We start from the raw sequence: 23,057 nt of genomic DNA on the forward strand, positions 1-23,057 counted from the left end.
TTACATAGCTGTTAGGGCAAAGTGGTAATTCTGGATTAATTCTACAAATTTCAAATTGAGTATGATATTCTTAAGTTTTCAACTAGGAATTTATCTATATTCCTCTTCATACTTAGGTGTAAGGCCAACACTTCTGAGAAGACTTTTTCCTCTCAGAAAAACTACATTAGGCAGCACATTATACAGAATGTTAGCTATAAATTTTGAAGTTAAATTGTGCTGATTTTGATTTTTAAATACATATAATTACATACACATATGCATATATGCATATATTTGTATTTACGTAAGATTTATATAAAATTAAATTCTAGAATTAAAAAAAAATAATTTTAGGTCAGATACCCCAGGAAGATAAAGTTGTGTTGCCAGATTCCGCATAACCTCTTCTGTCAGGTCAGAGTGCTCTGAATCCCAGACTAAACCAATTGTCACAATTTCAGGGCAATTCATAAGAACACGACGAATTTTTATTTTTTGACCACAGTTACTCTAGAGAAAGGGAAAAAGAAGTGTGGTGACAAGGAAAACATATGTTAAAAGAAACCTCTAGGTTCCTTGTTGAGTTACTAGGAAAAAAACAAAAAAACAACTTACTTGAATTCTCAAATTGAATTATGATTTTTGTTTCTAACAATTTACAGGTAAAAAAAAAAATTCATCATCACTTTTTTATGCTTTTAAAGTAAATACCATAAATACTGATAAAGGCTACAGTTAAACTTCTACATCCAGTCATCACGCTAAAATAGAAGTTTCTGAACACATGCAGGTCACCATCATGATTTTGTTACCCATACCCAGGAAATTTAAGGTTATTTCTATACTTTCTTATTCCCTTCTTGATGATTCCCAGATTAATAGTATTGATAAAGCATCATTTGAAGAAGAGAAGGATGAAGCAGAATAAGCTAATGGAGACTTTTTCTGGTTGATAAAAGTACAACATTATTCCAATTAAAGACAATTTTCTCAAGCTCTTAGTACATATGAACGAAAGGTGCTTCATTCAAACAATACACCCATTCAGACTAACCAGAAGTCCTAGCTGTATATTTAACATGGAGTGAAAGTATAGGCCTAATAACTCAACTTTCTAACCAGCTACTTACACATCCAGTACAAACTTTATCTGTAACTGCAGCAATAGGATTAAACTTAAAGGCAATCTTTCCCTAAGCTAGACTGCACAAAAGTGGCCAGAAGGAATCCGGCTTTTAGAGGAATATTTCAGCCTGATTTAACATCTTAAAGAGTTCTCCATTATATATTAACGAAAGTCACGGAACATCTTTGTTTACTTACAGGACACTTTCTGTAGTCATCAGCAGTATTTGCTGCCTGCAGCAATTCTGCAAACATTTCTGGCTTGAGACGCTCATGCCTCTCCATCATTCTTTCTACTTCATTACTGTAAAAAGAAAAAAAATAATTATATATTTATATATTTATATATATATATATATATATATATATATATATATAAAGAAAGGAGTTCCACAGTTATTTTCCATTTAAGAATAAACAGATTTCTGCCAAGTCTCAACTGATCTTTTGCATAACAGGAAAAGATTCATAGGTAAAACAGTAGCAATGTATACTTTTTGTCAAACTCTCCCTACATCTTATTTTTGAAATCCAAATGTTACTTTGGGACACTATCTCAGAAGAATTCACTTTTAACTTACAGCATTTTTCTGGCATATTACTGGGAGTGTATATATACAGTAGACAAATACAAGAATAAAACCCCTTACCACAGGGCCGTTGTAGAAATATAACGCACAAATTCCGTAAAAGGCAATGGGTCTGATGATGCTCCACAACTGCGGCATACACACTACAAAAATAAAAATCCTTTTGTTTTTACTTACTCATGACAGCAGAAACAAACTATTTGTTAAAGCAATTGAATATTACTCTGACCTGTTCATACAGTGTCATAGCAAACTTCTGATGAGAAATACAGGATTTTGAAGTGCACATATCTGTGTCACTGTTTGGCACTAGGTGAAAATGAATCCTCTCAAGGATATTTTCCTAAAAAGAAACAACAAAAACAAACTGATGAAGTCGGAACATATAAGCAATATTCCAGTTTAATACTCCAGCAACTACTCCTCTTGGCTCCAAACAGGCAACCTACAAGTTTAACATGTACTTAATTCCATCCCTATTCACACTAAAGCGGATAGGAATTCTCTTCACTTAAAGGTTTTCAAATTTTAATATAACAAAAACAGCATTAAACATCAGTTATCCAACTCCAACTCTCCTAGCGTGTGTTCTCTTATGAAGGACGTGAATCTTCATGAAGAAATACTAAGACAATATTAACATCATTGCATGCAATGTTTGAAATATGTTTTGGATCAGGCCTCAGTCTCAGTTGTTCTTCCCACTTGTACATTTTCTCTATGTATTTTCTGATCATGTTTATTGTTTGTGCCAACACAATGAGTACTGCTGACAGAAGCCTGGAAAAAGCTTATAAATAGCACATGCCTTATCCCATCCCCAGTCTTTTTAATGAAAAAGATTTTTAATGAAAAAGAAAAAAGGTACTATGATCGTCATTTGTTCAGCCCCTGTATCAGAACAGACATTTTTTCCTCTTTCAAAAAAAAAAATACCAAAGGTAATGGGAGGAAGAAAATATAGGCAGATAATTCAGGAAGCAGATATTTTCAGGGGTCACAACACACTCTACTTAGATGAAGAACTGATAAGATTCCCTTTCCTGACTGCAATTCATTAACCTGTCTGCAAACACTCACAACAACCACTTTAAGGAGTTCTTCATTGGATTTTCCTATGTATTTGAAAATGCACCTGGTAGGTAGGCATTCATTTGTGGGTAATTCCAGAGGTTGTTGAAAGCTGAAAGTAATCAAAGCAGCAAACATATTTTCTGTACCTGTTATATTTTTTATTAGGGCTAGCGATTTCCATTGTTCAGAGGACAGACCTCCCAGAAAAGTTTCTTTACCAATATCAATGTGACCATGAGTCATCTTTTATGACCACAATAACCATTCACGCTTTTTGAAGAGAGACTTCACAGAAGCAGCAAGTAACTGCAGCAAGAGATCAAGTTTTTGTTCACTCTTGGATAAGATAATGGAAATTTCTTCTGCAGAGATGCCAGTGATGAGCTGGCTAGTTGAAATGGAACATCTTTCAACAGGTGTTAAGAGAACCCTTCTCTCCATCCAAAAACTTTTGGGAACAATTGAGAGTTCTTTATCCTCACTCACCCCTTGTAGTATTTCACACACCCCTCTGTCTGAGGCACAGAGTTAGGAAAGAAAGTATGGAGCAAATGCAAGATTACTCCATCTCACATTACTTCTTACTGTGGGTGTCTCCATAAATTGACATGAACAAGATCAGCAGTATTATGCTACTTGTATCCTACCTGTGAGTCTAAATTTACCAAAACAATAAGCAAGGTTGGCATCCTTTCTATAAAGCTAACATAATCCTACTTGACTATTGTAAAGAATACTCACAAAACATTCTGCTGCATCATCCATGAATCCAAGCTGGAAACGCTGTTCATCTTTAAAACTTTCCGCCAGGGCATGTCTCATATTATCCGATGGGAGTGCTTTTTCTCGACTGTGTTGAAATTGTGAAAATATTGCCTAGGAAGAAATATGATTACTCAGCTTAATTAGCCACTTAACTATGCAATGCAGTTCTATTCAAACAGATCAGTTCTTATGCAGCATGCCTAAACAGCAAATATAAAAAACAGAAATATATTAAAATTTACAAATGACTACTTTCCCTTAAAGTTACTCAAGTTCCATGTTCTCACCATTACTTGTTCAATTATAAAAAGTTAAGCTACCAAATGGAACTCTGATTCAGTAGGAAAAAAACACAAAGCATATAAAAATGCAGAAAGCAAGCCCTTCAGCTCCCAAAAGCATCACAAAACTTTGGTCTGTAATTACGCAGCTTTTTTAATTTTGCCACTGGAATAGTGGTTCATGCTTAAGTATCTCATCTTTATAGATGGAATGTATTTCTTAGGGGCACAATATAATTTTAGTTTAACATATATCACTTATTAAATAACACATTTACATTACTACTTCAGACAGGATCATATCTTTATTAAAATGATGGATATGCAAAAAACCTCCCATTACACAGAATACTGAAAATCCTTGCTATTAAATCAGCTATCTACTCAACCAGTGTATACGGTAAGACAAGAAAATGGGTCAATATTTGTAGTTCAAAAACATGAAAATAAACTGCATTTGATTTTTTCTTCATTTCCCAGAAGAGACAGTTGGCTATTACTTTTCTTTTGGGCAGATATGCATGTAAGTGACCACATATTTAGCAAGTAAGGAAGGCTGATTTTAAAAGAACTGGAAGTTAAAAGCCACTAAGTGGATGAGAAAACATTTGCAGACATTTAAGGGTGTATTCCACTCTCAAAAATTCTCTGAAGTCAAACTTCTGAGAAAAAAATAAGAGAAACAAAGCACATCGGGAGAAGTCATGTAAAATATAAATAAGGATATTCATTCTTCACATCAGCCTCCTAGGTTAAAAAATAAATCTGTCGTACAGAAGGCAAAGAAGCAACAGACATACAAAGTTTAAAACGCTACTTTATTAACACTGAAACACAATGCATTCCAGTATAAGTGCCTGTCAAATATTTAAAACTTCCCTCTCATGCCAAAAAGCATTATAGCAGCCTCCATGTTCTAAATCCCACTCCAGCAGTCCCCAGGAAAAAAAAAAAAAAAACATATTTAACACACAGAACACCAATATTTTTAAAAAATAGTTGAACAGAGTAAAACAAAACTTACTGGCTTAGCTAGTAAACTTACTAGTTTACACCACAGGCTCAGAAAAAGCCATCAAACCATAGAATGGCACTTATATAGGGAGAAAATGTCAAATTCCTTTTGGAAAGGTTAAAAAAATACAACAGAAAAAACACTTTCTTATTTTTGAATAAGAAGGGTTAATATAGCCCCAAACCATTAAAAAAACACAAACAGGTTGCTGAAATGCATCCTCATCCTGCACATACACCACATGAATATAAAAATGCCCCAGGTTCAGAACGCAGAACAAACAGAATCACTCAGCCAGTATCTTTAATAAGCCAAGAAAGCAAAACCAGTAGTGCATATAATGACTGAGGACAGATACTTCCAAGTGAGTTAACCACAGTGGTGTTTCTGGTTCAATACCTAGGCTACTGGCCATACAGCTATAAAGAATGCAATTATGTCATTAAAACAATGACCAATTCAATTCTAACCAATTACAGAACAGGCAGCAATATGGCTTATCATTGTTGTTGGGATCTTATCAAAATAGAAAGACATGACAGTCAAAGCAATGCAAAATATTCAGGTTTTGTAAGCCGTTCAGAAAAACAGCACGAGAAGATGCATTATGGGAGTAATCAAACCTTCAAGAGCAGATACTTGAAAGAATAAAGAAAATCACAAGTTCGAAATTGCAGTAGCCTTACAGAGGAGCTAAAGCTAGGGTGTTGTTTTGGGAGGTGACTTAAAGTGATGCAAAACCTATTTCACTTTGTACTGGAGCCCCAGTAATTACAAAGAAAAAGAGTACTGAGGTACAGCAAATGGCAAGTTTAGCTTAGAGGTACAGCAAATGGCAAGTTTAGCTTAGAAAAAAGCAGCTGGTCTTCACAAATTCATCATTGGCACATTCCAACTCATTACTTATATTCATTTGCAACTTGACATTAAGTGATATCTTCATGTTTCTGAGCACCTTAAAACTGCTACAGTATTTTTACTATGATTTTAGCAATGTGATTACATTGTAGTATACATACATTCCAGAAATTGCCACCATTCAATCCCTCTGAGTTTCTGAAAGGCAGTTCCAATGCATCACTGAACAAGACGATATATGACCAGCACTTAATGTGTAATATGGGTCAAATCAAAAGGGATAGGACACAAATCTTACTGCAGATTATCACATCAGATGTAAACATGAGTTCTTGCACACACAACACTAAAAGACTATATCTAAAGATTTTATCTAAAAAGAGAGGTGTGCCGAGTTACGGTTTGGACTTCATGTAGTAATAAGACCAAGTGTCCAGCACACAGAAGAACATATAATATGCACAAAAACCCTGGTAAAACAGAAAGCCCCATTAAGTTCTGTGGAGTTAAAAGCTTGTAAGAAGGTTGGGAAAAAGCCTCAGGAAGCTGGTCTGAATATGGGTAGTTGCATCTAAACCTACTTCATCTTGTTTGCTTTTTAAAATGAACCATTTTAAACAAAGAGGTAAAACAACACTTCTAGGAAAGCTATATTTGGGAAAAGAGAGATCAGTGGAGAGATCAGCTGTGCTATATCACAATCATGATAAACAATAAAATGGTTTGAAAAAAACTACACAGAATACATAGATTATACACCTCCTGAAAGACTAAATGTCACTGCAAATACTTCTTGCCTCAAAATGTTTATTCAGGACCAAAGTTTGGTCTGTAAAACGCCCTGTGAATAAACTCTAACTGGAAACACCTGACAAATACTTGGCTTATCCCTGCCTACAATTTAGTATAGCCAAAAACCACTTCCTTGATTAATTTCATTTTTAAATAGTGTTGACCCTTTCAGCTCTCTCCATACAAGTGATTCTTGGTTCTGTATATAACTATACAGAAACCCAAACCATCTTTGATGTCAATAAAAGTAGAAAGTACATATTACTAAAAGAACGAGCAAACAAAACAAAAACTCCTATGCATTTTTCATTGGGAATTTTATCCCAATGGAACATGAGATACAATGTTTACAGTTCTTCCCTGGTAACTGAAGGCAGCCAAATACCATTGCAGCAGAAATAGCAAGAACCTAACAGAACTCATTTGTTTCTGGACTTCAGATGACTTACAAAACTGAAGTACAAGTTTTGTGTGCTGGTTAAGACTTGCAGATCTGACATACTTTTACAATTCTAATATGTTACCAGCATTCTTTAAATTTCTAGTACCTCTGCCTACCTTTCACTACCTACAAGTGAAACAATTAAGTTTGGTACAGTTACCATCAACTACTCAGTAGAAAAAAATCCTGAGACATTTTCAGTCAATGTTATTGTATTCAAACACTGAATTAAAGAACAAAAGCATTTGTACGTAGATAGAAAAAAACAGATCTCTACAAGGTTTGCTAGAAATTTTCAATTAGGTTATACTGTCTTATAACAGACAATAGTTGTATGCTTAATCAGACTGCAAATTTGTGTACTGTAATATTTCTCCTATAATATAAAATATGTTACAAACATTTGTTACAAATGTCCCTAAAGGACATACAAGTATGATTCAATCACAAAAACGAGACATTCTTATTAGACATAAAAATTATAAGGACGTTAAATCATCATCTCAGTAAAATTGTCTCCCTTATTTTTTAAGACGTATAGGGAGAAATGCATAATGCTTTGTTCTAAGATTTTAATCATTAGTTACCTTTAAAGCACAAAATATGCATGCATCTCCCTGGCACACGTGTCCAGTTAAACCTCTCAAACTTCGTCGAAATATGTCAAGTTGCCATAAAACCTATAAAAGATGCACAGAAAATAAGTAACGCATTTTGAAAGCTCTACATCTAACACAGTAACATCCACTAGATTTCCTTTTCTCTTCTTCCTGATTTTACATAACATTTACAACATGAGCACCAAGACTGATAAATGATGATCCTTTTCCATTAGCTTAATAAATTGTGGAGGGTTTGCATTCACAACTCTCGTATAAAATGTAGATCTCATTTTTAAACTTTTGAAATAACTGCAGTATACTTGGTGTTGGAAATGCTCATTTGGAAACGAGAAGTAAGCTTAACTGTGTACAGAGAGTGCAGTAGTGTATCTTATGGCTTTACATAAAAGGAAGAAAGCTATAGGGTCTCATTTTTCCTCTCTCCCTCTTCTATGATTTCTTTAAAATAAAAGAGATGAAGACACAAACTGAATTGCTAGGTAAAATGTGAACAGCATTTCATTTTGCTCTCTTACTAAAAACTATTGCTGAAATACATTTGTTTTTCCACAGATCAAGATAATCCACTGGTGCTTTATCAGTTGCAAGTTTCTACCTTTTATTTGCGTAGCTACTGTATACAAAGGTAATGTCAATTTAGTCGCGCTATACTGCCTTCTGTATCTAGTGTCTTAGTTGCACAATCACTGCAGTAGTTCACAAAGTTGCCATAAAAATGAGTTCTTGAGAGACACTGTAACACAACAGTTAGAAATTTTTCTTCTGGATTTGTATCTATAAATATAAATGCTAAAACGAATTAGGATATTTTTGAAAAGGAATGTTAGAACCTCAGTTCTGAAGGTTGAACAAAGGAGAGGAAAGAAAGGAACACATTCCTCCTTTTAAAAGGGCAGTCACCAATCATCACCCACCATGTGATAAACAGCAGTATGATGTAAAATACTAGGACTGTCTGAAAGCCTAACTAAAAATGACTTAGGGTTTAATTTCAGGGCACCCTAGGGGAAACTACCAAAACTAAAGAAGAATATAGGTCATGCTGTTCTCATTAAATCCAACGCAGCAAACTCATTCTACAGAGCCTATTGTACATTTTTGTTTTAAACCTATTTAGATACCACATTTGTATGGCATGTACATATCTCACCTCCTGTGTTCATATCCAGACCATTTTTAAGATTTATTTTTGTTGTTGGATGTTTTTTTTTCGCCTTTTTTTTTTTTTCCTAAGGGAAGTCTATACATCTATTAAGACCTCTGCCAGTTTGGCAAATAGTTCTGTACAATTTGCAAATGACCAGGGCCAAAATCTAAGCATTACAACAAAATATACTCTTATACCCTCTATTTGCACATCTTTAAAAAGCTTTTACTTTTTTGATTTAAAAAGACCTAAAACTAAACTACTGCTAGTATTCTAACTTGAGGAAAAACTGGAAAGGAAAGCACTGTTTTGTCACAGAATTAATTACATCCCCATATTCTCTGTCACAAATAGGCTTGTAAAAGACCAACTTTTATCATGCTAATATCACTGTACTATTAAACTATACTTAAGATCTAAACAGGCAATGCTTTTTTCAATTAAAGTTCACAGAACAGTACATAGGCAATACTTGCAAGAATTTGACCTGTAATAAATATGCATATAGAGTAAAAAGATACTTAAGTCATATTTCTTTGGTATCAATTGTATCTCCTGCTCTACTAATTCCATAAGGCTTTCCTAAAATTAGAACCAAAGCTTTCAACTGCATGTGCATCTTCTGATATGCCCCAGTAACACAATTTCATGTACTAATTCTGAGAAAACAGCATTTCAATAAAAATAGTACCCTATTCAATGCATGTAGTAGGACTGGCTGCTGTACTTTTTAAAAAAATATAAAATTGGTAGGTTATAAAAACACTACATTTAACAAACATCGGTTTTAAAATTCAAACACTAAGTTTTAAAGTTATGAGTAATAAGCTGTTAAATATGAAAAGAAAGTTTTACTGTTATTCTTAATGTATGCAAACAATATAACATGCTGTCATTTTTGGCAGAATTATATATTTAGCATTCACAATCAATTCCTTGAAATCAAATTCTAAATAAAAGTTATTTCCACCATTGTCTTTTTTCTGTGATAGCCACCTTTTACAGGAAAGTCAGTTCCAGAAAGCCATAACATTCTGTCTCAATTAGCATCATTAAAATGTTTAATAAATTGAGAACTGAATTTAACACCACTGAAAAACAAAATGAGAACTACTTAATAAATCAAAAATTTTTCTTACCTGAACAGCACTATTTAGAAAGCAGCTGTTTTGTCCTGGTTCATTTAATAAACCTTTTGTCGGGGCCAGGGACAATATACTTCCAGGCTGATAAACTTTTCCAAGGTTACCCCCAGGTTTTCTTAAAAATTTCACCCATGCCATTATTTTCCAGAGTTTATAATTGCACTATTTACACTTAAATATTTAAGGATATGATGGGTGCAAGGCAATGAAGAAGGTCCTAAGAGAATTGCTGTAAAGTCATGACATTCCATTCAACCCTGTGTAACAGTAACCACTGAGGGGTTTAAGTCCTTATTCCAGGAGCAGCTGTCAGCAATCTATCAGGATCAGTCTGTCAGTTAAAATATAACCACACAAAAGTTTTCAAATGAAACTTTCAAAAAAAAAAAAGAAAAAACATATGTTATCCAGTTAAGGTTAAAATACATAAAAGTTAATAGAATAAAAGTTCTTATTAAGCAAGTTGCACAGTAATCGACTTCTTCTTCCAGGGGTATCAATGAAGTATTACTATAAATCATGAGTTGTGTTATATCATGAGTTTATACATATCACAGAAATGGAAGACTCTTGACAGGCGTTATACTCCTGTTTTCTGACTTGACAGGCATTATATTCCTCTTCTCTGACTTCCATCCATCTTTTTACTTTTAACTGTGATCCACAAAATATATTCCAGTTTAGAAGACTCCATGTTTATCTCATTCTCTTTCAAGTGAATCTGAAATAGGAAAAAAAATAATTAAAACCGGATTTTTCAAAAATGTTAAAAATCTAAATAAATAAAGATGGCTGTAACAACTGCTTAATATACAGGCAGATGCAATAATCAGGGAAGAAAAGAAGAAAGTTTCCACCCCATAGTTTTCTCAAGACAGAAAAATTATTTTGTCTGTCATAATCAGTTATTTTCTAGTTTACTGTACACCTCCAGAGACCATGATAAAGTTTGGATCCTGCTAACAATATGTTGCACTGCTTGTAAAAAGAACACATGACATATGTTATTCTAACTCTGAATCTCAAAGCCTAATTAAAAGATTACCAAGAAATAAATATTTTTATTCTACACTTGAAAACCTAAGATGATTTTGATTTCAGTATACCAACAAATCACATGAACTTAATCCTATGTTTTAAGATTCTGAAGATGTTACAGATGGACTCTCAGCTTTTAAAGTTTTGTACTACTTAGTAAACACTACAAAAATATATCATCAATCTAGTTGTTTCTTAAAGCATCTAGACAAACACAGCTAGAAGCAGAGCAAGAATGTTTCAATAGCAGTCCTAGACCAGTGACTGCCCCAATAACCAACTCCAAGATTCTCCAGTTCCAACAATAAGTCTCTCCTTGCTGAAGGCACGTATTTCCAGTTAAATGACTCATCGGCCAGAACACCATCAAAGGCACATTTAAAGTCCATACAGTGATCCTCTCAGAACAATGGGTTATCCAATCAGTTTGGCATTATTACAACATCCGCAGACATACTTGAAGTAATAGCACAGAACAGAATAAACTTGAATGAACCAAAGCAATTATGACTACGCATTTGGGAAAGGGGAAACAACAATAAAAAAAGGTGAAATATGGGCATTTCACATCACAGACAATCTACCTTAAATTTTACAAGCATGTAAGATACTAAGGATGTGTCAGGATACACCAAAACTTGCAGCTTTCTCACTATAATTTTTTTCCACTATGAAAGCCTTTTCAGAATGGTGAGCAATTAAAAAAAAAAAAACAGTAGCCCAACTACTACAGATAAACTAGAATTTTACCTAGCTCAGAGCTACCACCAGCACATTCACATCAAGCAATTCTACTGCTCTCAAATATTGTATAGCTGGAACACCACAGAAACATACCACATGACTTTCAAACATAACTGCAGGAAGACTTGCACCCCTAAAACCCCTTAGTAAAAAGAAACATTTATACTTGCTTGTATTGTTAAAAATCAATAACTGGAGCATAACCAAAAGTCCCTTTTGCCCAGTGCATAATCAGATGTTTTCTGTTTGTTTACTGATGTTACTGCATCTCACCCGTAAGTAATTTGATCTAATAATACTGGAAATAGTAAGTGTGATTTGTGACAGCACTGAGCAAAGAATCTGAAATCTAACTGGAAACTGACCTTGACAGACTATCATGTGATTATTTTGTGTTCTTTATGTTCACTTCAATAAACCCAGAAAGGGAAAAAAAGAAAAAAGATGCAGTGGGTAACTGTAAACAAATATTAGTTTAAGATATTATTAGAACCTTACATTAAAGGGAGTATCAACTTCAAATTTTATTTCCACATGAAACCCAAAGTTAAAGCGCTCAATAGCATAACAACTATTCTTCTGCAAAGGAGCAAACTCATAGAAAACAGGGGCAGAGGTGAAGGTAAGAAAGGGTAAAATGAAGCTTAATACAGAAGATTAAAGACTGTCTCAAGTCAGGTATGCAGAGGTGGTAACAGATTCACATAGTGCAAGTGAAAAATATTTTTAACAAATATTTTCATTAAAGTTTCACTACAGTATATAAATGGAAAATAAGGATGAATAAAGAGGAGCCAAGAAAAAAAGTATATAACTGATTACATATATATATATATATATGCCCCCATCCCACACACATACATAATACATATATATACACACATACTAGGAGCCAGTACCTTGTATCAGAAACATCTAGTAATAGAAAGCATCATTTTGATCAGTCTCCTGCTATCACGTGGAACTATAACTTCAAATCTATAAAAATAATCATCTAGATATAACTATGATTTCAAAAAAAAAAAAAAAAAACAGAAAAATCTTACATATTCAACTCTTTCAACTGTTAAAATATTTTCTGCTGATTTCTGAATTAGTATTCCTATATCTATGCTGAAAAACTGACATACTACATTTTTCTCACAGGGAAGCTTCTTGAGCCCCCATTTCCCTGGCAATACAGAGTTCTCAATTTCACTTTACCTCATTTCCCATATGGAGAAGATTGTACAGTTTTCTCCACCTTCCTGCTGTTGCGCCAGAAGACAAAGCTAAATGTAAGATGGACAATTTTTGGTAACCAGCAGTATCAAAACAGGTACACTGAAGAGAAAAAAAAATTGGGAAGAGTGGATCAGGAACAGCCTGGATGGCCTGCAGCAGCCACGAAGGAACTGAGCATTTGCACTCCACCGCATACCTGAAACATCCCTCGCTGAGTTTGCTACCTTTGACACATGGGTGCAACACGATCAATACGGGTCTAACCCAGAAGCACCAGACTTGCTGTCAGGGTCACCCAGCCTGAAGTGCCCTACTTAATACATCACACCTCACGTCTCCAGAGCTGCTCCAACAGCGGGACTCCACCACCACTGCTGATTCAGCTAGCCTGTCCTCTGCTGTCTGCATTTCTGTGTAAATAGCACTCAGCCTAGAGCAGCTGAGTAATATGGGAAGGACTAAATGGAAAGTAAGGTAGGCTATACATTAGTGCTAGAACACACAAGTTATATGCAAAAATGAATGATTCTAGTATCTAAATTACAGGTGAAAACAAGTCTTATGTATTCAACTATGAATGCATTAAGGAGGGGTCTGTGAAGTTGGACTACAGTTGGTTATTTAAAGAAAACCAAGAACAGACAAGAATTGCAGGATTCATCTTCAGGCAAAAAAAAAAAAAAAGAGTGAATGCTTGCTCCATTAGTAAGTTATTTTCTCATCTGAAGAAAAGCCTGATGATATACCCAAAGTCACCCTAAGTTCGGGAAACATACGTGTTTTTCTTTTTAAATGCAGAAGTGAGATAAGGTTCTGTTTCACCTATGTAATAGCTAAAACAGATAAAAAATGTAACATACTTAAAGAAACGTCAATTTCTCTGACAATTTCATTTTCAGCCCTGGAACTGACTTATATGGAGTGATAAGGGCAGAAGAGCTTCCATCAATGTCTGTTTCTTAGCATATTTCAAAAACAATTTCACCATGCTTCTGAAAAAGAGATTTATGCGTCGATATGGAACAGGGGCAAAGGAACACAACTCTGAATTTAAACTACTCTATACTTTAACTGATAAGAAATACACACATTGTTTGGAAACAAAGTTATTTCAGAACAATTCAGATAAGAAGTGTTCATTCACCAATACTTTCAGGAAACTCATTTTGTTTTACATTTCAGGAGTGTCCTAAGACAAACAGTGCATGCACTGAGTGAGCATTTAGGTGTTGGGATGGGTTTCAGAAGAGTTGTGATTCACTGCAGGAATTTCATAAAAATAGTTCTCTGCTAGCTCTCTGTTAATATCGCATCACATTAAGATGCTTCCTGTTTAATTTCACATCCACAGAGCTGTAAATACAAAGTATTTCAGCTATCACACCAGGTAAGTGCACACAAACCTATTTATTTATCATAAAATGGTATGTTGCAGAATACATTCATTGCATGGTTTTCATATGCAGGCCAGATATCCATTTAACAGAGCACTGAGATATTACAGTCATATGGCCTCTATTAAGAACCCACAACATCAGTACACCTTTTCTAGAAAATTTCAATACAACACAAGAAGAATCAGAAGCGACTGCTTAAAAGTTGTCCTTATGCAACCTTCTAAAATAACTCTCTATAAACACATTCTTTAAGCTGCATATGTCAAACTAAACATCCCCCAGCAACTCAAGCATGAATCAATTTTAAAAGAAGAAAAAAAAAAATAAGAACGGTATATCAAATTGCTATTCATTTTAAAAGTTTCTCTGCAATTCCACCAGGTCTTTGCACTGAAGTCCCTTTGTTTTATTAACTGCTGTCCTTCTCTCCAAAAGTAGTCACATAAAACAAGGAACAGAAAGTAGGTGTGAAATAACCCTATCTCAACCCAGTTCTCTGGTCAATATGACCAACCAGTCCTGCTCTGGGGTTGGAAATCCCACCAGCCTCTCTTCCTCCACTACCACCCTGTATTAAGTACACCATGTCACTTATTCACTAGCAAGGGGGGCCACTGTAGAAAAGCCTTCCAACTGTGCCGTGAGCAATGTGATTAACATCTGGCACGTATTGGCTGTTGCAGCCTCTCCCTAAGGAGAGGAAAGTTTATAGTAGCATCTTGTTTTGAAATTTATTCTGTACAAATGTCTCTTAGCTTCTTTAACAGAAGAAAAAAAAGCCAGGATCAAACAAAGCTATTGCAGAGGATGTTGGCAAGGACACGTGCTCTTCAGTCACAGCAAACTTAGCTTGATTTGGACCATCCACCAGGAGCATTATTCCTCTGCCAACAAGCCTGCTCTCGCTGGAAGCTGTTCCATAAACCAGAGAAGTGACGCTACTGATCAGCCGTGGCTCCTTCCCTAGCCCACGAGGTTTGGATAAGCATTTTGGTGACTGGGACACAGACCACTGACTCCTTTCATTTAAATTCAATATTCTCCAGGACTGTAATTAGGAGTTGAAGATGGTCCTTACACATCTGCGGTAAGCCAGTGTCACCAGGAGCACCAAAGCATTTATTAGCCACTGGGGTTTTGAAGTTCTTCGTTAAGCTCCTGGCTTGACAAAGGTGTGGGTGACTGATGACTGATCATAATTTGTCCAAACCACACAGAGTCTTCAAGAGCAGATACTTCATGCAGAGTTGAATGACATGCTATGGAAGAATTTTATCACCTGGGAATTAAAGAAATATTCTTGCCTTTCAGACTAAAGGGATCAGTTTCGGATGACTGTTCTCTACCAAAGCTTTGCTAAACAAAGGCTATGAACTCTTAAAACAACAGCTATTTATCAGCTTATATTCTTCTACCTTACCTAATTTTAGCAACTGTTCTTTGGTCATCAATGATCCCACCAGGCTACCCTTAGCCATGCAGTCATACAGGAGAAATTATATATATGCCTGTCACAAATTTTGCATACTTACCTTTATAGCTTCCAGAACAACAAATGCACTACCCTGCAAACAGCATGTTATCACCAGTTTGGTAGGTATACCCTAGGAATTCAGTAACTGTGGCTTGCACAGTCTTCTCAATGGAGGGAATAATACTACTAAATTAGCTTAGAAAATGGTACAATTACTATTTTACATAAACCACTTTCTACAAGTATATTTGGGTTTAGACATCATTGGTATGCATTCAGTTAAAACCAGCGAGATAAACAGTTGGGTCTGTGAACACTGGAGCTACCAGCCTGGCTCCTGGCAGCTGTCTCATAGCTGAACAAGCTCCCAGTTTTCTCCCTAGCCATGCAGCAGAGTTGGTATATACCCAACATCTCCATACAATGTCTCTCTCTTCCAGCCAGCAGCCTATTACTCTGGAAGTACATCATCATCGTTAAGACTTTATCCCTTCTGTCAAACTGGGTGGAAACCTGCCAACAGGTTCAAAAGTTGTTGACTGCGTCTGAAATTTGGCGGAAGAATAGTTATTTGCATCATCTCAGCCTTATTTTACAATGCATCCCAGCGCGTTGCATAGATGAGTAATGACAAACCTTCCTGGTGCCCAGCACTAAGGTTACTTTCAAGTAACTCAGCTTTCTGCTTCTGCTGGCAGCTCACACCTCTGTGCTGAGCTTGGCAACCCACCCAATGGTCTGAGAACTCTGGTAGATCAATTTCTAAACTGATCTATGTCACAACTTAGGAATTTAGATAACAAAAATTTGGATTGAAGAGTGACTAAATGTATTGAAAAGAAGCAAACTTATGATGGGAAACCATCAGTTTTCTGTAGTGAGAACAGCATTGTCAGGAATGTGGTTGCCTTTTTTCTCCCACCAGAATGAAATCCATCAAAAATCTAACAACTTACAACAGCAAAAAAAAATGAGTACTTGGAAGAGCGTTTCCTGCAGTTTTAAAGTTTGTCATTTAAAATTGCCAACAGACCAAAAATCTTGATTTGTATTGTGACGATACTGGAGGACACCATCTGTTTTCCACACACACATGCAGACTTTTGGAAAAAAAATCAGTGATGTTGCTTAAGAAAAAGAGTAGAAAAAGACAGAAATTTGGAGTGAATAAACTCCTACATCACTTCATATGTGACTAATTTTTTTGGCCACTACACCAATCCTGTCCCATTTCACCTTTAATACTACGCTGAATTATGGTGTATGTTATGGCAAAGGAGATCTGTTGACACAACATACAGCTAATGCTGTTAGTAGTCCTCAGCCTGTTTTCAAAGGACGCTATTTGTAAGAACTGAAGTTTTCAGTATCTGAAGCATCAGACGGGGCAAAAACCCTTCATTAACAGCACATATTTGCAACAGAACACTTTGGTCACTCCTATCTCCTGCTGTAGCCATTAGCCCTGACTTTGTGGGCCATCTGCAAGGATAGCAGCCATGGGTATTGGTTTGACACATTCTTTCTACCTTCCATCACTGACTCAATAAGTCCTCCAGAGACAAAAATGGTATTTGACAGCCATTTCTCTAGAAATCCTTCTAACCAACCTCTGAAGATATTAAAACCAGACTTTTTTTTACTATTTTAAAAGATCTCTACTGTCTATTTTCCAGTCCATTTAACTATCCCTCACATGCCACATCACTGCTCCTGCATGTCATACTTCTTTGTATCCTTTCAGGATGGGAGAAGCAGAAGTATAGATACTATCACAGATGGCTTCTCTGAAAGGATGCAATTTTTTCTTTAAGCTGTTCCAATGAAAACTTTCCTGTTTGCATCTAGAAGAAAACAACAGGTTCACAGTTCAGCATTTCTGGGCTGTTACAACTAGGAACCAACTTTACTCAGAGTTCCCATTGTGGCTGTAGAAACATCTGAAAGAATACAGATTCCCAACATATGACATGAGCCAACATTTACAGTGAATCATCATGCACAGAAACTCTTAGTTAAACCGATGAATTCAGATGAAGCAGCAGAATAGAAGCAGTAGGAAAGAGAAGGCAGCAAAAAGTCTCAGCTGTAAGAAGTTTGGAACCCAAATGCCCTAGAGCAGCAAGTTACCTCTGACTTCTCACATGAGCCCTTCTCCCTACTGAATTCAAGTATCAGCATACATTAAATACATGTACAAGACCAGTCAAAACGATCTCAAATCGATCTGAATGTGATGAAATCTCAGGAAAACTAATCCTGGCTGTCCTCATAAACACTGTGAGACATACTATTAAACAAAACTACATATGTTTTTGTTTCTCCATCTTCCCAATCCTTTATGACCTGTTTTCCGAAAAGATTACCATATACTCCCTGAACCTGAGAAAGATAGAAAGTATCTTTACAAGGTATCTTGGAAACATTTGTTACCCTTACAGGGTTACAAACTGTAACTTTGCCTCTTAGATTTTGGAGTGAATGCTTGATAATTAATAGAAATGCAAAACACCAGGTTTTAGTTCCTTTTCCAAAATCTTTCCGATTTCTTAAACCACCAGGAAAAACTAAGTAACTGAATTACAAGGAAAGGTAATACGAGTATTATCTTTAACCCCACACATAGAAGAAAAGAGAACGTTCAAAACATTTACATTTCACACACACAAGTCTGCACAAACCTATCTAAAACCCTTTTTCACATGTATAACTCCGATCCAGTCCATCTCCCTGCTATACCCTCAGCACATCATCATTTAACCTGGCCCTGCCAAAATCCAACTCGTTTCTGCTGACGCCTAAACAAACATTTCTGAAGAACTCCTTGGAAGTGTTCTACTCTTATCCCTATGCCCCTCAAGTGACTGTTTTACTGCACACAGAGCCATCAGCTGAGGAACAGCAACAAGCACCACAGCCAGGATCGTGGAAAGTAACGTAACTGAATGGCGATAGCACTGATGCTGTCCCTGAAGTCTCGTGGGTCTCACACCCAAACAATTCTGCCAGTAGTACATCATGCACTGTGTGACTGGAAAATATTCTGCACTATCAAGTTTTGATATGAAAATCACACATTTTAGGTGTATTTTTCGTCAGCATCCCCCTGTTCCAGGAGAAGAACTTTTTACCAAAGTAATTTGATCTTTAAAGGAAAAAAAAACTGTGAAGACATCTTACACTGCAACAACGCTAAGGAAAGGGAACATCGTTTGTTATTTATTTAGACTAATTTCTATTCAGATTGTAACATGAGCTCTCCCTGCTTTGAGAGCCAAAGTCACCGCGCAGGACGGGATAACCACGGCGGCCGCAGGTGCGAGGGGGAAGGAGACGCGCACACACCATCAGTTAGGTAAAACACTCCTCACATGACTAAGTTTCTGCTCTTAAAATAATCCTAGCAACTTCAAAGTCAAGCAGGAGGGAAATTTTTTTTGTGTGTGTGCGCAGAATAAAGGATTAAGCAGAGACATGCAAAAGCCGCACTTATTTCGGGAAGGGAAAGAACGAGACGCGTTTCCTCAACAGCTTCTTCGCAAATATTTGCATCGAGAAATCACAGCGAGGGGCAGGCTCCGGCTCGGTCGGGCTCCGGAGCGCTTTGCAGGGGGTACCTGCCGGCTGGGACCCGACCCCCCCCCGGCACAGCCCCACACCACCTGCGCTGGCATTTCCTGTTCCCTACAGCCTCCGAAAACACTCCCCAGAACCCCGCCGACGGGCAGCGTGACTCCGGCGTTAAACATTAACCCCGCGCCCCGGCTCTGCCCGACCCAGCAGCCGGGCGCGGAGCCCCCCCGGCTCCCCCAGCCCACCCGACCTCGCTCAGCCCCAGCTCCCAGCCGCTGAGGGGGGGGCGCGCAGCTCCCTGAGGCGCGGCCGTTACCCCCCAACGGCCAGGAGCGCGCCACGGCCCCAAAGGCAGCACCGGGGGAACGCGGGGGAAGGGGGAGAGGTGTCGTGCCGCTGCCCCCCATCCCCAGCCCCAAAGCCGCGGCGCCCCCGCCTCACCTCACCTCAGCGCCCGGCCCCGCAGCTCCTCTCTCGCCCCCTCCCGGCGGGCGACTCCGGGCGCGGCCCCGCCCTCGCGGCAACTTTTCCTCCCTCCTCCTCCTCCTCCTCCGTCTACGCCGGGTCTCGCGCTCGCTCCTCCTCCTCCGCGCCTGCGCGCTGCGCCACCCCCTCCTCCCTCCCTTCACAGGGGCGCGAGGCCGGCCGTTGGGCGGGTGCCGCGGCCGTTACCGCCCCTCAGGCGGGCGGCTGAGGGCTCCGTTACCCCCCCCTCCCGCCCCTTCCCCGGGAGGAGCCCTGAGGTAACCGGCTGGTCGCAGGCAGGAGGCCGGTGTTGGGGCTGCTCCAAACCGCTGGGCTGGGTGTTAATGGGCTGGTAAAGCGGACGGGGCAGCGGGTGTTTTTCCAGTAATTGTTTGGCTGCTGGGCGCCTGTCAGAAGTGGCACAGGCACGGGGGTGCCGCTGGGATGAGGGCGGCTTTGATGGCAGACCCCAAGCCAGTGTACACATACCCCAAAGCCGCCCTGCGTTTCAGTTCCACAAAAGAATCTTCCTTCCAGAAAGGTCCTACTTGGTATTACCTAAAGATCTGCCCTGGGGTCATCGCCCCAAAGTCATGTTCCCTATTATTTTTATCTGGTTATTATTTTGGGGAGGGAGGAGTGTTTCCTTTTGTTATTTGCAAAAGGAACTGTATGTTGACGAATACTCGTGTTTCTAGTTGCTCAAGTACCTGAAGTAGTTTGCTGTTGTTTTCTTGGATAAACATGTAGATTTCATTAACACATTTCACTTCTAGGCTAGTAATGAGAATACAAGTGTTACCACACCCAGTACCAGTCCTTAGCACATGACTTTTTACGCTCCCATATTTCCAATTGCCTTTTTATGGTCTTTCAGGATTGGACACCTGTTTATGTGTATGAATGCACGTTCACTTTTGCAACACAACCTTCTGCGATAATAAAGTCCTTTCCTTGTAAAGTTCACTTCCCTCATCTCCATTAGATCATCCAGACTGCAGTAATGTTTTGCTCCAGAAGATACTGTGTGAAGCACGAGGCACTGTATCAAATGAGTTCACTGCCTCATGTAAATGCTACAGTTTTGTTCATCATTTATCCATTTTCATCAAAAAATCAATTTTAATCCATTTTGATCAGATTGTTTTTGCTAGTGTTTCTTCCATTATATTGCTAGTGTAAGAAGCTTGCTGGCAAAGGCAATTTTCTCAGTTTCACTGTCCAATGTTTATTATCAAGTGGCCAACTTTTTACTTCAAAAAATTATATATTTGGGGGAGAATTACTATTAAATTGTCCAAACTTTATATAGTTATATGTATATACATACTTTTCAGTGACTTGCATAGTCATTTTCATAAATTGGAGATCTTTAATACAAGATTAGTTGTGTTTGTTTTTTTCTTGAGACTTTCAGATGTTATGGCCAATTATGTATATACTTTATGATTTCTTAACAGATACTTTTTACATTGTTCACAGTAACAGGTACAGTATATGTTTCCCAAATTTTGTGATTTTTGAAGGGAATATAATAGTTGCTTCTCCTGTTGTCCTAAGATTCATACGGCATTTTGGCACAACAACCATGTTCTGATGCTTATGTAGAACTTTCTTAGCTGTGTATTGTTTGAATCTCTAATTTTCAGCATAAATTTTTAAGTGAAGGCACATTAGAAGTCAGTATGTTAAATATTACCATTAAAAAGTCCACTTTCATGTTAGTACACTTTGTTATAGTGTATTTAAAAAAAACATTGTGCGTATCATTTTGGTTAGTATCTGTTTAGTCCTTGATCCCTGCATTACTTCTTTGCAAAGCCAGTCATGCAAAGGCGTCTGTGAATCCCAAACTAGCATTATGACTTCACTGCAACTATGACCTTATTTTGATATTTTTGCTTCTCCGTGTACTCTGCTTTCTTGTTTGCCTTTGCCCTTTTCCTCAGCACAGATTTGTTTTTCATTGCTAATCTTTTAGAAGTCCCTTAGGACGTATACCGGTTTCTTCTGTTCTTTTTTTTCTCAGAGGAAATGTAGTCTGTGAGCTTTAATTATGGTATATTTTAAGATTTTCTACAAGGGGATCTTAATAGAGTCTTCCACACAGTACAGACCGAGAATGACACAGGTGTGGCACAGGAAGCCCCAAATGAACTAAAAGAAGAACTTTAAAATTAGAATAAATGGTGCAAGTGCAAAACAATGCCACAAGGGCAAGTGATTTCCTTTTGTAGTTGTCAGTACAGGATATGTGCTATGCATGATGCAGGGATGCAGAAAAATGTTTACATGTTTTTAGTACTGATGTTTATGTAAAGTTTGATAGTATTAATAACATACGTTGTTAAACAGGGGAGTTGACTGGGCAGTTGAAAAGGTCTTAAACTTGGAGGAAAGGGATCCAGAGTAAACTAAAACAGGTATTCATAGTTCTACTCAGTAATCCAACCACTCAGTTTGGCTCCAGGCTAACTGACCAATAGTAAGACTTTCAAAAGGCAGAAAGAATGATGTGGCAGAGTGGTTGATTTTGGGGAGGGGCACAAGGGTGGCACAAAACACACGGCTGAAAGAGAGTGGGAGAAAGACCATAACCAGATCCTTCAGCACATCCAGGAGGTTGGCTTTTGGCACACGTCCAATCCAGGGCAAACCATATTTATGTAAAGTTAGGTACTAAAGTAAACATCTTATTTTTAGGAGACATTCAAAGGTTTAAAATTAATTACATTAAATATTTTTCCTGAAAACTGCAGACATTATACTTCTTTTTCAGTGATGAATGAGCTGGAAATCTGTGTTTCAGAGCTGCATGCAACATGGTATATTTTTGTGTTAGAATGCTTTTGTTCCAGGGTGATCCATACTGTTGTTGATGCTGTCTGATCAGATTCCTTCATCTGAAATAATTTTATTGTCATGCATTTTGTATACATAGTGTTTCTGTGACCACGTTCATACTTTTAGCTGTGCTGGAACACCTGTTCTCCATTTTCTTTTGTATTTCTTAACACTTGGGACATCTTTACAACAGTCTTTTCAAACAGTTACTACCCTTCTCATGTTCCTATGATTTATGAAGACATTATGGCTGTCTCTAATTTTCTCAGGGGGATAGAAAACTAAATTTTGTTTTTAAAAAACTGATTTAAGTTGTGTTTTGTTGGGTAGCTAATAGATTTTGTCATGGTGCTCTTCTGCACCCATCTTTTTTCCTGTTTATAAGCTGATAATCATGTGAAATCAACTTTGTGTACTTACTGAGAACTGTGTCTGTACTTACCGGGGGCTTTTGCAAAA

At 37.4% G+C, this 23,057-nt stretch overlaps 1 protein-coding gene across 3 annotated transcripts in view; it reads right to left on the reverse strand.

Annotated features, from left to right (window-relative positions):
• USP53 (ubiquitin specific peptidase 53) overlaps positions 1-19,881 on the reverse strand; it is a 38,377-nt gene extending 18,496 nt beyond the window's left edge. The window contains exons 1-9 of one of the 3 annotated variants that reach the window (XM_038178859.2): positions 19,736-19,753; positions 12,825-12,944; positions 9,834-10,560; positions 7,512-7,604; positions 3,513-3,647; positions 1,927-2,040; positions 1,758-1,840; positions 1,306-1,411; positions 346-492 (exon numbers count right to left, since the gene is read on the reverse strand). In XM_038178859.2, the coding sequence (XP_038034787.1) occupies positions 346-492; positions 1,306-1,411; positions 1,758-1,840; positions 1,927-2,040; positions 3,513-3,647; positions 7,512-7,604; positions 9,834-9,977 (822 nt within the window). In that variant the 5' untranslated portion in view covers positions 9,978-10,560; positions 12,825-12,944; positions 19,736-19,753. Of the gene's footprint in view, positions 1-345; positions 493-1,305; positions 1,412-1,757; positions 1,841-1,926; positions 2,041-3,512; positions 3,648-7,511; positions 7,605-9,833; positions 10,561-12,824; positions 12,945-19,730 lie in introns of all 3 variants that reach the window. The other 2 variants (XM_038178857.2, XM_038178858.2) reach the window with 2 other exon arrangements.
• Between the last annotated feature and the right edge of the window lie 3,176 nt (positions 19,882-23,057).

This window comes from Anas platyrhynchos, chromosome 4 (genome assembly GCF_047663525.1).
Source record: "Anas platyrhynchos isolate ZD024472 breed Pekin duck chromosome 4, IASCAAS_PekinDuck_T2T, whole genome shotgun sequence".
NCBI classification, from domain to species: Eukaryota; Metazoa; Chordata; class Aves; order Anseriformes; family Anatidae; genus Anas; species Anas platyrhynchos.